We start from the raw sequence: 17,738 nt of genomic DNA on the forward strand, positions 1-17,738 counted from the left end.
AATAACAATAATTATTATTATTTATTTATTTATTATTATCATCCAATTTACAACGTTTCCAACAGACCTTGGGGCCCTTTCTGCTTAGAGGTGACCTCTGAACGAGAGAAAATAAAAATCATTTTTCAATTTTTATTACATTTACACACACACCACACAGAGAGAGAGAGAGAAAGAAAGAGAGAGGAGAGAGAGAGGAGAGAGAGAAAAAACACACACAGACACACAGAGAAACACAGACACACACGTACACACACTATTATACTGCCACCCATTTCAGCCACCCACCAGTAAAAAATATATATAAATCTTGTTACTAATGCTAATGCTTCATTACTAATAGTACTACTACTCTTACAAGAGTATTACTACTACTACTACTACTACTACTACTACTACTTACTACAACTTCTCCCACTACTACTACTACTACTACTACTACTACTACTACTACTACGACTTTTACTACTACTACTACTAAACTACTACTACAACTTCTACTACTACTACTACTACTTCAACGACTACTACCGAAATAACTATCAGTAGCAGTATTGCAGTAGTGACAACAATAAGTGACAGCCGGCAACTGAACTTCTTCAGCTGTGTTACTAACGCGTTAAGCGCGAGTATCACAGACGAAAGTTCAATTATTGCTAGCCAAAATGTTTGAAAAAAGATGCTCTTACAGTTACTACTACTGCCAATCTAGACATTGTGACAATTGTTGCTAGCATTACAACTACTACAAAAAGTACAATTACTTTTACTCTTGTGCTTCTTCACGAGAAGGACAGCGGCCACTATGCAGATGACGAGAACCAACAGGCCAACACCCACGCCAACTCCTATGCCAATCTTTTCAGATCTCCCTGCATCGTCTTTAAATGAGTGAATGAGTAAGTGAATGAATAGATGAATAGACGAGTGAGTGAATGAACGAATGAATGAATAGATGAGTGAGTGATTGAATGAATGAATGAGTGATTGAATGAATGAATGAGTGAGCGATTGAATGAATGAATGAATGAATAAATGAATGAATGAATGAATGAATGAATGAATGAATGAATGAATGAATGAATGAGTGGACGAATGGAGCACTAATTATATGAAAATCTGGTTAAGCAGTTTGCAAGGAAAGTGAAATAATTTTTTTTACAAAATTTCTACTATTAAAGAACGAATGAATAATTAAAAAATACTTAATAAACGTATGTGTGTCGTGTGTGTATATATTTGTGTGTGTATATATATATTTGTGTGTGTGTGCATAAACATACAGATATAACCTTCTATAAAATATTTATCCTAATTAAGCCGTGCCATGTGTTTTAGTAATAAAAGAAGATATTATCAATAGCAGTAGTTATAGTAGGAATAATTAATCACATGATTCATGGTATTATAAATGGAAGATGGAGGACCTATTATTATTATTATTATTATTGGTGTTGTTGTTGTTATTGTTGTTAATGTTAGTAGGCAGAAATATAAAAAGCCGAAAATGAGGAATAAACAACTAAAGAGTGAAACGTAACATAAGTGGGAGATTTCTAATCCGCAACATCTGCTAGTATTGGACGATTTGAGTGCTTCAACGAACTAACTTTTTGTAGAAAGATGTCAAAATGGATGGAATGGAATCTCAAATATTCTAAAATTAGGCATGCCTCCTCGCCCTCGCCAACGGCTGATACAATGAAGGACGAAAATGGCCTCCTAAATCTTAGGCTTAAAACTGTTTTATGCTACAAACAGATTGAACAGGGCAGGTCACTCAGCAGCTAATAATCATTCATTGATCTTCCGCATAAAAAAATCCACCAACCTTTGCAATATGCCATAAAATCCAGCATACGTTATATAATATTTTGTAATATTATATATTATATTATATATAACATATATTATATGAACATTTTTTTTTTCTGAGATTGACAAAAATATTTCCTTTTAAATTTTTAGCATCGAACCGTTATTTATTTCGTTATGGTTTTCGGTTAAACTAGCAAACAATATTTCGCTTTGATTACGGCTTTTGTTCCGAACAAAATTTCGGTTTTTAACGGTTTTCGGTTACGGTTCAGTTCCGGTTCAGTTTTGGTTCGATGCCCTACTTAAAACCCTGAAAATAATGGCAGGGATCCTTGTGCAAATAAGCTGCAAACAACAAACTCAATGTATACTAAATGAAAGCAGTGCATATGCTACAGATTAATTGGCTAATTATTTCAACCAATTAATCAACTAGTTAGCTGTAACAATAAGCACATGATAATTACTACTACTACTACTTATAATAATAATCCTTTTTGTTTATAAACAAACCATTTGCATTAGGATTCTCTAGAATGATATCAGTTAAAAATATGTATATTATGAATAATAATAATTATAATTACAATAATAAAAATAATAATAATAATAATTATTATTATTATTATTGTAAACTGACCTTCAGGTTTGGGGATCTGATTGCCTATTAAATAAAAATTACTGAAATTAATTAAGACCGTGAAGTTGGCTATGCATATTATTACCATTATTATTATTATTATCATAAGTATTGCAATCATTCTTAATTTATATAGACCTTACTTAAGCAATAACGATGAAATGAAACTCACAATCGTTATAAACGATGACCGAACTACTATTTGCAGCTCTATATGTTACAGAGGTGATGACATTAGAAGCAGTGCATGTGCAATTATACGTGCCATTCTTAGTTAAGGTTGTAATATTAGTATCTGATGTGACAGGACTGTTGCTGCTGCTACTACTTCCATCATCATCTTGTGGAATGCATGAGATGCTATATGTTGGCGGTGGCACTCCAACCCCGTAGCAAGTGATTGAACGATCGACGCATGTATGAGTGCTGTTGAATTTAACATCTGTAACAGGCTCTGGAGGGTTTTTCATTAAAAAATATTCAACTTCCAAACAAGCCTTGCTCTACTTACTGTAAGAATAGCTTTTTCAAAAGCAAACAACAACTTTGCCCATAATCAAAGCAGGTAAATTTAATTATGAATCAAAGCAAGCATCAAATTATTTTATTCTTTTTCTTTCTCTCTCTCCCTCTCTCTCTTTATTGTTTGTACAACTTTGCAAAAATTTTACGGGACATATCATTGTTCGTCTTGATTTTGATATAAATTATTAAAAAAAAATAATCCACTCACTGTAAACTTTAACTGGTTTGGTGTAATTGAATCTTGCTTCATATAATGCTAGATCTGAATTTTTCTTAAAAGACCACACGTACTTGAAGTTGTTTGTGGCTCTGTAATCAGCTGGAAGAGTTGTACTAATATAAAATGACGTTAATTTTGAAACAACATTGAAATCAGCTTCGAAGGAACCAATCGGATCCTCTCCATTGAATATCGTAATTGTGTTTGGAGAGGCTTGTGAAGCACCCATGTAATAGCTGCCAGAAATGTCGATTGTCATGTTCTGCCCATCCATTAAAGTCTCTGGAGTTATGACCATCTCCAAATCTTTGTCTCCAAGAAAAAATTGTTTAGTTAGCAAATTATTGACAGCAGACATATATATTACACTGCATCTAGTTAGAAAAAACGAAAATATCTAACAGTTCTTATCTTTCATAAATCTATATAAAACAATTACCTTTAACAATGAGAAGTTTCACTATGTTATTGTCTGTGTAGCACGTAAATGTTCCAGCTGCTTCTTTAACTGCAGTAAAATTCTGTTTAAATTTTAAACTCTGAACTTCTGTTGCCATCCAAGCATCACTTGCACAACCTTCCCTGGACCAACTGACCCATGCACCGCTGGTTGTAAACAACACATCAGGTGAAATCTCTGCCAGACATGCTGCAGAAATAAAAGTTGTTTAGGGCAAGAAAAGTTAATAAAAAATTTTCAATTCTATTTTAAATTAAAAATTAAATAAAACTTAAAAAAAAAAATTGTTTTCAAAGGTGACTCATTGATTGACAATAACATAACATAATTGAATAATCTAATTGTGGTGTCTTTTGTTAACTTAACACACAGTTTAATCGTAAGCTTAAATTTTATGAATTTTCAATAATTCAGCATTTAGACTCATTAATTGACAATAACATTAAATAATTGAAAAATCTAATTTTTTTTGTCTTTATTATTGCAGCTCTGACATATGCAGAACCACTTACAATGATACAGATGTACTATCTACATATCTTTTATTATGATCTTCACATCTTCCTCTAATGATTTGAAGCTGCCATCTTCACCACAAAAGCTGTTTTCATCCTTTCCACACGACGTACACATGTATTTACGTGCACACGCAAGCACCGCATCATATACATCGAGTAAAAAATAGCCATTGAGAGGTTTGACTCAGCGAGCATTTGAACCACTGAAATATCTCGCCGGCCAACATGCGACAACTTATGTCGTCTACCAAATCACCAACCTCGAAAGGAAGGACGGCTGGGCTGGCCGGGGGTTGGCTACCAGATGAACCTGTAGAAACTGCAGGATTAGAACCTGGATCGTGGGAGTAGTTGAAGGACTCGGCCACGAGACCGGTGTCTTGTCTTTTGTTAACTTAACACACAGTTTTAATCTTAAACTTAAATTTAATGAATTTTCAATAATTCAGCATCTTTTCAAAAATATATATATATGTATTTGATTTGTATTTATTTTTATTTGATCGATTCTATCAGTTATCAATCATCAAAAACAAAACATTATCAATTTGACTACATAAAAAAATTTGCTATCTAAATCTCAATTACTTTAAAAATACATTCAATAAAATAAATAATTTGTAGCGTGAGATATGAAGAACATCTTTTATTTCATTTTAGATTTAACAATTTAATTTAATTACAATATAATATTTATTTTATATTTTATAATTTAATTTGGGTGGTACCTCACCTGGCATTGAGATTGAAGAGAGGCAGATAAAAATTAAACAAAAAATGGACATCTTCTGACTTCAATTCGAATTTTCGATAAAAAAGGTTTAATAAAATTGAATTATTACTAAATTAAAATGAAAAAAAAAAATCAGGTTTAAACGCCAAATAAATTCATATTTCGATATAAAATCTTTCTCTTCCTTGATTGTGAAAACAAGAAGTTATAAAAAGGTAACTTGGAAATTTAAGAATAAATTAACTAGCGCTATGCAATGTGTATAATCATCCACATACATCTATACTCGCAGTACACCATATCATTATATCATTTTCTATACGTTTCACGCTTGGACGTTCATACAACGTTATTTCTTTTTCGTTGCCATTTTATACTATTGCCTTGTTGTAACAGTTTTTGCGTCTGTCAGACTCTGATTCCTTAAATAATAATAATCTTCTTTTTTCTCGTGCCTTTGGCGACCATCGACCTCCACAAAATCCGATCTTTAACACTGTAGTAGTTGAAATGTGGTGATATTCAACAAGTAATACAAAGACTTATGTTATATAACTAATGTTATTCGTTGCTGACCGCGATCTCTTCTCTCTGCAATCTTTCCAGGAGTTGTTAAATTTTCCATACTTTCATTCCGCACCATGTGACTAAAAAACTTTAACTGACCCCGTCGGATTATCTTAATTTCCTCTTTTCATAACCAGACTGTTTTAACGCATCCTCATTCAAAGTATGAGAAGTCCAACTAGTTTTCATAATTCTTCTCAAAAACTACATCTCAGAAGCATCAATCTTTTTCCATTTCTTTAGAAATTGTCCAAGACTAAGAACCGTAAATTAGCACAGGGAAAATGTAAATGGTAAATGGGGTAAATGGGCGGCGTGATGGCTCAATGGTTAAAGGCGCCTGGTCTTGATATTGTAATGACTGGGTTCGAATACAAAAAGATCCCCACCTATCATATGCAATGTGTATGATGCGTGGTTTGCACGCGTATTCATGTACGATGTGTGTGTTTGTCGTCGAAACCTCTGAAGCAAACGCTAAAGAGAGAGAGAGACCTTTAACTCAAACGGTTTTAATTTTGCTGATATTGTGATTTTACTGTTGGTGAGGATGTTTTTTATTTTAGAATATGCATCATAAGCCATAGCTTTCCTTCTTTTGATATCTACATCACATTTACAACCTGGGGTAATAAGACTTCCGAGATAATTAAAGCTGTTGACTTGTTTCGCCTATTTATCATTAATGATTATAGAGCAGATCGGAACGGTTTTGCTTTTATTAATAACCATGCACTCTGTTTTGTTGATGCTAATTTGCAAGCCTTTCTTTTCACTTTCAAAAACCAGTTTGGAAACAATTGCTTGCAATTTTTCCATTATCATCGGCATATCTTACATTGATAATATTCACGCCTCCAATAAATATTCCAGGTAGATCTTTTATCTTACTCATGATGATCTCATTATAGAGATTGTACAGGTCTGGAGAGAATATAGGGCCTAGCCTAACATCTTTTTTCATTTCGACAAAACTAGTCTTCTTGTCGCCAACTTTCATCGCTGCTCTTTGTTCCTAATAGACAGTACCGGATTAATCAATAAGCACCCTAAGCACGTGCTTAGGGCACCGCATGAAAAGGGGCACCGCGACGAGCCACCACAATTTTTTGCAATTACTAAATTGTTGCATAAACTAGCGTGATGTTCATTTGAGATGAATGAGTCATATTAATTAACTAACAATGTCCTGTCCACGGACCACGGTCTATGTTGTGTGGACATAGAGTTACTTATTTAATTTAACTTATGATTAAAGGTTAAAGCTCTAGCCGCTACCTTCCATCTTCTAATAATTACATGATGTATGTGTTATGTGTATATAATATTGTAAATACTTGGATTTGGTTGGTTGTTCGGGCACCATAATTGTAAAGTGCTTAGGGCCCCTGAATATATTAATCCGGCCCTGCCAATAGAGGTTCTTGATAACTCTCGTGTGTTTTCCATCAATGTCCAAATCCTTCCATAAGCTCCACGTGTTTCACGCCATCAACAGCTTTGGAGTAATTGACAAAACATATAAACAAGTCTTTCCTCATTTCAATCGCTCGTCCACTGATCATTCGTAGCATAAAGATAGGGTTTTTTTTGTGCCACAATAATAATAAAAATTTGTAATTCAATAAACACATTTTTGAAACAAAAACAATAATTTCAATAAATAACAAAGTTCAAATAAGAAAACGAAAAGGCGGTTAACAAAAATCCAGCATTATAAATTACAGTTTAAGATAAATAAAGTAAATTTGTACTGATGTTATTATTATGAATGCTATGCATTCATAATGCTTCGTACAAATATTTAAATCATTAATTATTATCCTTTTCTTTCTCTTTAAGTAATGGTGAGCAACAACGGGACGAGGCTGGCGCAAACTCCAATGCCAATCTTTACAGATCTCTCTGCATCTTCATGGGATGAGTGAATGGATGGGTGAGTGAATGAATAAAAAAAAGTATAGCGAATGAATGAATTACTCATTTTTATGAAAATTAGGTTAAGCAGTTTACAAAAAAGTTGAAATAAATTTCTTAAAAATTTTAAATTTTTTTCTCATCTCTAAATATTTTATATTTAGATTGAATTCACTTTTGATTTTCTTCAACTTTGTCCTGATTTTACAAACAACTGGGTTATGATAATAAGCCACAATAAGCTAACTCTGGGGTAACTTTTGCATTGTATTGATAAAACAGCATTTTGAAAATTTTTATTATTATGACTTGCGTATGGTTTATATAATTATATTTATATTACAAATAAGAATAATAACAATAATCGTAATTATAATTATTGTTATTATTTCTATTATTTATAATATAAATATAATTATATAAAAAACCATACGCCATAGTAATAGTAACAAATAAACTGTAACAAACCATTTGCATGAGGTTTCTCTGGAATGATGTTAATAATCGTAATTATAATTATTATTCCCATTATTTATAATATAAATATAATTATATAAAATAAACCATACACCATAGTAATAGTAGTAAAATGTAACAAACCATTTGCAGGAGGTTTCTCTGGAATGATATTAATTACCAAAATATGTATATCATGAATAATAATAATTATAATTTGATTATAAATAATAATTATTATAATAATTATTGTAAACTGACCTTTAGGTTTAGTGGTCTCACTGTAGTCTATTAAATAAAAAGCCTTACTCTTAGTACCAGTAGCATATGTATTATTATCACTGCTATCATAGTAGTCGTCACAAATGGAATAAGTTGAGTTGAAGTCAGCACGGTGGTAATCTAGAATTCTCAATCAATTGATTCATTCATATGTATATTATGGATAAAAATAGTTATAATAAAAATCAATCTTCGTTTTGCGTCCAGAGACCCGGTTCCCCGAGGTAGGATGTAGTTATAATAAAAATAATAGCTATTATTTTCACTGTAAACTGACCTTCTTCAAATACAGTGGTCTCAGTGCCTATTAAATAAAAATGCCTAATGTTATTTATGATTGTCAAATTGGCTACGCATAATTTTATAATTATTATTATAATTATATTTAAGTATAATAGGTTTTAGTGTTAATTCTTGCAATTATTCCTGTTATTAATATAAATATAAATTCGTGAACCTCACTTAAATAATAGTAATTAGATGAAACAAACCCTCTGTGCTAAGATGTTCTAGAATATGAATTACAACAAATAAGCATATAATGGATAATAATAATTATATTATAATAAATATAATTATAAAAAACTGATTGATAGTAATTACCAAAAAGAATTATAGTACGAATAATAACTATTATAATTATTGTAAGCTGACCATAGGGTTTTGGGATCTGGTCGCCTGTTAAATAAAAATGCCTGATTGATGTCATTTATGATTGTGAAGTTAGCTACGCATAATTTTATTATTATTATTATTATTATTATATCTAGTTATCAGTGGTTTTAGTACTAGTATTATATGTATTATTATCGTTGCTATTATAGTCGCAGTCACAAATGTAAGAAAGAAGTTGCTGAGTTGAGTTCAAAAGTCAGTAAGGCGGTAATCTAGAACACTCAATCAATTCATCCTATGTTTCAATCATTCATTCATCCTTTTATTCATCCCTACATCCTACGCATCATAATTTTTTTTTATTCATAAGTATTGCAATTATTCCTATTATTAATTAAAATAAATAAATTTAACTTAAGTAATAACATGAAACTCACAATTACTATAAACGATGACCGAACTACTATTTGCAGCTCTATATGATTCAGAGATGATGACGTTGGAAGCAGTGCATGTGCAATTATACATACCACTCACGGTTAAAGTCAAAACATTAGTATCTGATGTGACAGGACTGTTGCTGCTGCTACTACTTCCATCATCATCTTGTGGAATGCATGAGATGCTATATGTTGGCGGTGGCACTCCAACCCCGTTGCAAGTTATCGAACGATCGACGCATGTATGAGTGCTGTTGAATTTAACATCTGAAACAGGCTCTGGAGGGTTTTTCATTAAAAAACATTCAAATTCCAAACAAGCCTAGCTCTACTTACTGTAAGAATATCTTTTTCAAAAGCAAACAACAAGTTTGCCCATAATCAAAGCAAGCAAATTTAATTATGAACCAAAGCAAACAAAATGTCCCGTAAAATTTTTGCAAAAATTTTACGGGACATATCATTGTTCGTCTTCATTTTGATATAAATTATTAAAAAAAAATAATCCACTCACTGTAAACTTTAACTGGTTTGGTGTAATTGAAACTTGCTTCATATAATGCTAGATCTGAATTTTTCTTAAAAGACCACACGTACTTGAAGTTGTTTGTAGCTCTGTAATCAGCTTGAAGAGTTGTACTAATATAAAATGAAGTTAATTTTGAATCACTCTTGAAATCAGCTTTGAAGGAACCAATTGGATCCTCTCCATTGAATATCGTAATTGTGTTTGGAGAGGCTTGTGAACTGCCCATGTAATAGCTGCCAGAAATGTCGATTGTCATGTTCTGCCCATCCATTAAAGTCTCTGGAGTTATGACCATCTCCAAATCTTTGTCTCCAAAAAAAAATTGTTTAGTTAGCAAATTATTGACAGCAGACATATATATTACACTACACCTAGTTAGAAAAAACTAAAATATCTAACAGTTCTTATCTTTCATAAATCTATATAAAACAATTACCTTTAACAATGAGAAGTTTCACTATGTTATTGTCTGTGACGCACACAAAGATCCCAGCTGCTTCTTTAACTGCAGTAAAATTCTGTTTAAATTTTAAACTCTGACCGTCTGTTGCCATCCAAGCATCACTTGCACAACCTTCCCTGGACCAACTGACCCATGCACCGCTGGTTGTAAACAACACATCAGGTGAAACCTCTGCCAGACATGCTGCAGAAATAAAAGTTGTTTAAGGCAAGAAAAGTTAATAAAAAAAATAATGGTTGATTTGTCAATATCATTTGGAATTAATAATTAAATACCACTTTTAAACAAAAATTGTTTTCAATGATGACTCATTGATTGACAATATTGATAATTGTGGTTTTTTTAGTTAACAGTTTAATATTTTATAAATTTTCAATGGTTTATTTTTGTGCTTAGTCTAGTCTAATGTCATCACTTAGTGGCAGTGTCCTTCAAATTTAAAAAAAATATTTTTGTGATTTGCATATGATCTCCGCCATCTAAATTATTGTAAAAATTCATTTAATAACAAAATAGTATATATAAATCTTGAATTTTATTTTAGATTTATTATGATTGCAACTTATTAATTTGTGTGGTACCTCACCTGGCAGTGGTGAGAAGCAAATAAAAATCATACAAAAAACGGACATTTTCTGACTTCAACTCAAATTTTTGACAAAAAAGTTTAACAAAAGCAAATTATTATTAATTTCATATTAAAAAAAATCCGGTTTGATCGCCAAATTATATATAAACTTCTTCCCCACCGTTCGCGAAATAAAAAGTTATTATTCAAAAAAATTAACAGTAACTAACTTACGAAACAAATATGAATAAATTAACTAGCGCTATACAATATCTATAATTGTGTATATTTATTCATATATATCTATATACATGTACTGCGGGTATTTGCACAGTATATACAATGTATACCGTCATACATTTACATTAAATACACACATATATGTACGTAACATGTAGATAAATGGAAGATAATTTTATCTTTAAATAAATTTTAGTCATTAAATTTGACATTTTGTGAAGAGACATTTCTATCTTTCTTCTTCTTCTTTCTCGTGTCTTACCCTTTCAGGCCATTGGCGATCATCGACCTCCACAAAACCCGATCTTTAACACTTTGTAGTAGTTGAAATGTGGTGATATTCAACGAGGACTTTACAAATGTTATTCATTGTTGACCGCGATCTCTTTTTCTTGCAATCTTTCCAGGAGTTGTTAGATTTTCCATTTTTTCCTTTCGCATGATTTGACCGAAAAACTGCCCCGTCGGATTATCTGTAGTAATTTTTTCTTTTCATTACCGGACTGTTTTAATACATCCTCATTTAAAGTATGAGAGGTCCAACTAAATTTTATATAATTCTTCTCCAAAACCACATCTCAGCACCATCAATCTTTTTTCCCATTTCTTTAAAAATTGTCCAGGACTCTGAGCCGTAAGCTAGCACAGGGAAAATGTAACACTCTAACGGTTTTAATTTTGCTGATATTGTGATTTTATTGTTGGTGAGGATGTTTTTTATTTTAGAATATGTATCATTTGCTATAGCTTTCCTTTTTTGATTTTACTGTTGGTGAGGATGTTTTTTATTTTAGAATATGCATCATTTGCCATAGCTTTCCCTTTGATATCTACATCACATTTAGAACCTGAGGTAATCAGACTTCCGAGATACTTAAGCTGCTAACTTGTTTCGCCTGTTTATCATTAATGATTATAGAGCAGATCGGGGCGGTTTTGCTTTTACTAATAACCATACACTCTGTTTTGTTGATGTTAATTTGCTAGCCTTTCTTTTCACTTTCAAAACCCAGTTTGGAAACAATTGCTTGCAATTTTTCCATTATCATCGGCATATCTTACATTGATAATATTCACGCCTCCAATGAATATTCCATGTAGATCTTCTATCTTACTTATGATGATCTTACTATAGAGATTGTACAGGTCTGGAGAGAATATACAGCCTTGCCTAACATCTTTCTTCATTTCGACAAAACTAGTCTTCTTGTCACCAACTTTCATCGCTGCTCTTTGTTCCCAATAGACAGTACGGGATTAAGCAATAAGCACCTTAAGCACGTGCTTAGGGCACCGCATGAAAAGGGGCACCGCAACGAGCCACCACAATTTTTTGCAATTACTAAATTGTTGCATAAACTAGCGTGATGTTCATTTGAGATGAATTAGTCATATTAATTAACTAACAATGTCAACGGACCACGGTCTATGTTGTGTGGACATAGAGTTACTTATTTAATTTAACTTATGATTAAAGATTAAAGCTCTAGCCGCTACCTTCCATCTTCTAATAATTACATGATGTATGTGTATATAAAATTGTAAATACTTGGATTTGGTTGGTTGTTCGGGCACCATAATTGTAAAGTGCTTATGGCCCCTGAATATGTTAATCCGGCCCTGCCAATAGAGGTTTTTGATAACTCTCGTGTATTTTCCATCAATGTCCAAATTTTCAAATCCTTCCATGAGCTCCACGTGTTTCACGCCATCAACAGCTTTAGAGTAATTGACAAAACATATAAACAAGTCTTTCCTCATTTCAATCGCTCGTCCACTGATCATTCGTAGCATAAAGATAGGGTTTTTTTTGTGCCACAATAATAATAAAAATTTGTAATTCAATAAACACATTTTTGAAACAAAAACAATAATTTCAATAAATAACAAAGTTCAAATAAGAAAACGAAAAGGCGGTTAACAAAAATCCAATATTATAAATTACAGTTTAAGATAAATAAAGTAAATTTGTACTGATGTTATTATTATGAATGCTATGCATTCATAATGCTTCGTACAAATACTCAAATCATTAATTATTATCCTTTTCTTTCTCTTTAAGTAATGGTGAGCAACAACGGGACGAGGCTGGCGCCAACTCCAATGCCAATCTTTACAGATCTCTCTGCATCTTCATGGGATGAGTGAATGGATGGGTGAGTGAATGAATAAAAAAAAGTATAGCGAATGAATGAATTACTCATTTTTATGAAAATTAGGTTAAGCAGTTTACAAAGAAGTTGAAATAAATTTCTTAAAAATTTTAAATTTTTTTCTCATCTCTAAATATTTTATATTTAGATTGAATTCACTTTTGATTTTCTTCAACTTTGTCCTGATTTTACAAACAACTGGGTTATGATCAGAGCCACAATAAGCTAGCTCCGGGGTAACTTTTGCATTGTATTGATAAAACAGCATTTTGAAAAATTTTATTATTATGACTTGCGTATGGTTTATATAATTATATTTATATTACAAATAAGAATAATAACAATAATTGTAATTATAATTATTGTTATTATTTCTATTATTTATAATATAAATATAATTATATAAAAAACCATACGCCATAGTTCATTTCATTTCATTTTTTTCATTTCATTTCAAAGTTTTATTCATAATCAACAACATATCAAATAAGTGAATAAAAGTTATGAAGTTGAATATGCGGAGACCGAATAAGACTGTTTGTCTTGTGGTGGCCACCGCAGGTAGATACATGAATAGTTAATGAAATAAAATAAGGAAAATAACTGAAGCAGAAAGATAATTGAAGATAAATAAGTAAATGTTCGTGTCATACATATATAGACATATAACTATGTAAATGTTCGCTCAGTACATATATAAACACATAAATGTTTAACCATTCATAAAGACCATTCATCCGCATCATTTGTTCTAGCTTATTCTTAATATAATATTAGGTGGTGGAGTCGAGATCCAGTGTCAATAAAAAAGCACGGAATTTTGACTTGAAATGTATTAGGTTTATGATGGCTCTTAGATGGGGAGGTACAAGTTCTGTCCAAATTTTAGGACCTGTTATTTTTATGCTTGTCTGGATTAATTTGAGGCGAGTTTTGTAGATATAGAAGAGAGGGGTGTGTCTAGTGGTTGTAGATTGAACGGAGTTACTTAATGTGTAGAAGTTGATAAAGTGAGGTGGGAGAAGATTGTTGATAAATTTAAAAACGAATAAAGCGGAGTAGTAAAGACAGATGAAGTTAACTGGTAAAATTTTTTTTGCTAGGAAGAAGGGTTTAGTATGAGAATCGGGTTTGAGGTTAAAAATTAAACGTATTGATCTTTTTTGGGAAAGTATTAGATTATTCAGGTGGCTTTTTGGACTATTTCCCCATATTGTGATGCAGTAGGTTAGATAAGGGTAGATGAATGTGTAATAAAGCGTGCGAAGAGCAGAAAGAGAGAGTTTATATTTGATTTTATAGAAGATGCCTGTGAGTTTGTTGATTTTGTTTGAGGTAGTTTGTAGGTGATAATTCCATGAAAGATTTTCTGTGATGGTGATTCCAAGAAATTTGGTTGTTGGAAGTAAAAAGAAGGTTGGTGTCGTCTGCGAACAGAACGCATAGTAATAGTAACAAATAAACTGTAACAAACCATTTGCATGAGGTTTCTCTGGAATGATGTTAATAATCGTAATTATAATTATTATTATTATTCCCATTATTTGTAATATATTATTATATAAAATAAACCATACACCATAGTAATAGTAGTAAAATGTAACAAACCATTTGCAGGAGGTTTTTCTGGAATGATATTAATTACCAAAATATGTATATCATGAATAATAATAATTATAATTTGATTATAAATAATAATTATTATAATAATTATTGTAAACTGACCTTTAGGTTTAGTGGTCTCATTGTAGTCTATTAAATAAAAACGCCTTACTCTTAGTACCAATAGCATATGTATTATTATCACTGCTATCATAGTAGTCGTCACAAATGGAAGAAATAAGTTGAGTTGAAGTCAGCACGGTGGTAATCTAGAATGCTCAATCAATTGATTCATTCATATGTATATTATGGATAAAAATAGTTATAATAAAAATCAATCTTCGTTTTGCGTCCAGAGACCCGGTTCCCCGAGGTAGGATGTAGTTATAATAAAAATAATAGCTATTATTTTCACTGTAAACTGACCTTCTTCAAATACAGTGGTTTCAGTGCCTATTAAATAAAAATGCCTAATGTTATTTATGATTGTCAAATTGGCTACGCATAATTTTATAATTGTTATTATAATTATATTTAAGTATAATTAGTTTTAGTGTTAATTCTTGCAATTATTCCTGTTATCAATATAATATAAATACGTGAACCTCACTTAAGTAATAGTAATTAGATGAAACAAACCCTCTGTGCTAAGATGTTCTAGAATATGAATCACAACAAATAAGCATTTAATGGATAATAATAATTATATTATAATAATTATAATTATAAAAAACTGACCTTTCCCAGCTTAAATAAAAATATCTGATTGATAGTAATTACCAAAAAGAATTATAGTACGAATAATAACAATTATAATTATTGTAAGCTGACCATCGGGTTTTGGGATCTGGTCGCCTGTTAAATAAAAATGCCTGATGTCATTTATGATTGTGAAGTTAGCTAAGCATAATTTTATTATTATTATTATTATTATATCTAGTTATCAGTGGTTTTAGTATTAGTAGTATATGTATTATTATCGTTGCTATTATAGTCGCAGTCACAAATGTAAGAAAGAAGTTGCTGAGTTGAAGTTCAAAAGTCAGTACGGCGGTAATCTAGAATACTCAATTCATCCTATGTTTCAATCATTCATTCATCCTTTTATTCATCCCTACATCCTTTCATTCATTCATTTATTCATCCATTCGTTAACTCTAACTAAATAAAGATTATCTTTAGTAAAGAAAAACAAAGTTGAGGAATTGTGTTACTAAAAATATAAAAAACGCATCAGAATTTTTTTTTCATAAGTATTGCAATTATTCTTATTATTAATATGAATAAATAAATTTTACTTAAGTAATAACATGAAACTCACAATTACTATAAACGATGACCGAACTACTATTTGCAGCTCTATATGTTCCAGAGGTGATGACATTAGAAGCAGTGCATGTGCAATTATACATACCACTCTTGGTTAAGGTCAAAACATTAGTTTCTGATGTGACAGGACTGTTGCTGCTGCTACTACTTCCATCATCATCTTGTGGAATGCATGAGATGCTATATGTTGGCGGTGGCACTCCAACCCCGTTGCAAGTGATCGAACGATCGACGCATGTATGAGTGCTGTTGAATTTAACATCTGTAACAGGCTCTGGAGGGTTTTTTCATTAAAAAATATTCAACTTCCAAACAAGCCTTGCTCTACTTACTGTAAGAATATCTTTTTCAAAAGCAAACAACAAGTTTGCCCATAATCAAAGCAGGTAAATTTAATTATGAACCAAAGCAAGCATCAAATTATTTTATTCTCTTTCTTTCTCTCTCTCCCTCTCTCTCTTTATTGTTTGTACAACTTTGCAACAATTTTACGGACATACATGTTCATCTTCATTTTGATATAAATTATTAAAAAAAATAATCCACTCACTGTAAACTTTAACTGGTTTGGTGTAATTGAATCTTGCTTCATATAACGCTAGATCTGAATTTTTCTTAAAAGACCACATGTACTTGAAGTTGTTTGTAGCTTTGTAATCAGCTGGAAGAGTTGTACTAATATAAAATGACGTTAATTTTGAACCACTATTGAAATCAGCTTTGAAGGAACCAATCGGATCCTTTCCATTGAATATCGTAATTGTGTTTAGAGAGGCTTGTAAACCGCCCATGTAATAGCTGCCAGAAATGTCGATTGTCATGTTCTGCCCATCCATTAAAGTCTCTGGAGTTATGACCATCTCCAAATCTTTGTCTTCAAGAAAAAATCGTTTAGTTAGCAAATTACTGACAGCAGACATATATATTACACTGCATCTAGTTAGAAAAAACTAAAATATCTAACAGTTCTTATCTTTCATAAATCTATATAAAACAATTACCTTTAACAATGAGAAGTTTCACTATGTTATTGTCTGTGATGCACGTAAATGTTCCAGCTGCTTCTTTAACTGCAGTAAAATTCTGTTTAAATTTTGAACCCTGACCTTCTGTTGGCATCCAAGCATCACTTGCACAACCTTCCCGAGACCAATTGACCCATGCACCACTGGTTGTAAACAACACATCAGGTGAAACCTCTGCCAGACATGCTTCAGAAATAAAAGTTGTTAAGGGCAAGAAAAGTTATTAAAAAAAATAATGGTTGATTTGTCAATATCATTTGGAATTAATTAAATTTATTAAAATTAATTAAATACCACTTTTAAATGAAAATTGTTTTCAATGATGACTCATTGATAATATTGATAATTATGGTTTTTTTAGTTAACAGTTTAATATTTTATAAATTTTCAATGGTTTATTTTTGTGCTTAGTCTAGTGTCTAGTCTAGTCATCATTTAGTGGCAGTGTCCTTTAAATTTGCATATGATCTTCGCCATCTAAATTACTGTAAAAATTCATTTAATAACAAATAGTATATATAAATATTGAATTTTATTTAGATTTATTATGATTGCAACTTATTAATTTGTGTGGTACCTCACCTGGCAGTGGTGAGAAGCAGATAAAAATTATACGAAAAACGGACATTTTCTGACTT

At 31.3% G+C, this 17,738-nt stretch overlaps 2 protein-coding genes across 2 annotated transcripts in view; both read right to left on the minus strand.

Moving 5' to 3' along the window:
* Positions 1–5,557, minus strand: part of HELRODRAFT_188797 (hypothetical protein) — a gene marked incomplete at both ends in the record, with an annotated part of 6,135 nt that extends 578 nt beyond the window's left edge. Inside the window, 8 exons of the mRNA XM_009021822.1 lie at positions 68–97; positions 765–881; positions 2,459–2,527; positions 2,631–2,912; positions 3,192–3,515; positions 3,643–3,852; positions 4,333–4,575; positions 5,491–5,557. Coding sequence (XP_009020070.1) covers positions 68–97; positions 765–881; positions 2,459–2,527; positions 2,631–2,912; positions 3,192–3,515; positions 3,643–3,852; positions 4,333–4,575; positions 5,491–5,557 — 1,342 coding nt within the window. The remainder of the gene's footprint in view (positions 1–67; positions 98–764; positions 882–2,458; positions 2,528–2,630; positions 2,913–3,191; positions 3,516–3,642; positions 3,853–4,332; positions 4,576–5,490) is intronic.
* Positions 5,558–7,318: 1,761 nt separating this feature from the next.
* On the minus strand, positions 7,319–11,417 carry HELRODRAFT_161953 (hypothetical protein; the record flags this gene model as incomplete). The annotated part of the gene is made up of 8 exons (XM_009021823.1): positions 7,319–7,392; positions 8,116–8,256; positions 8,414–8,457; positions 8,791–8,863; positions 9,282–9,470; positions 9,706–10,029; positions 10,157–10,366; positions 11,369–11,417. The coding sequence occupies 8 exons, from the start codon at positions 11,415–11,417 to the stop codon at positions 7,319–7,321; spliced, it is 1,104 nt and encodes a 367-aa protein (XP_009020071.1).
* Positions 11,418–17,738: the final 6,321 nt, after the last annotated feature.

This window comes from Helobdella robusta (genome assembly GCF_000326865.2).
Source record: "Helobdella robusta unplaced genomic scaffold HELROscaffold_3, whole genome shotgun sequence".
In the NCBI taxonomy this organism is placed as follows: Eukaryota; Metazoa; Annelida; class Clitellata; order Rhynchobdellida; family Glossiphoniidae; genus Helobdella; species Helobdella robusta.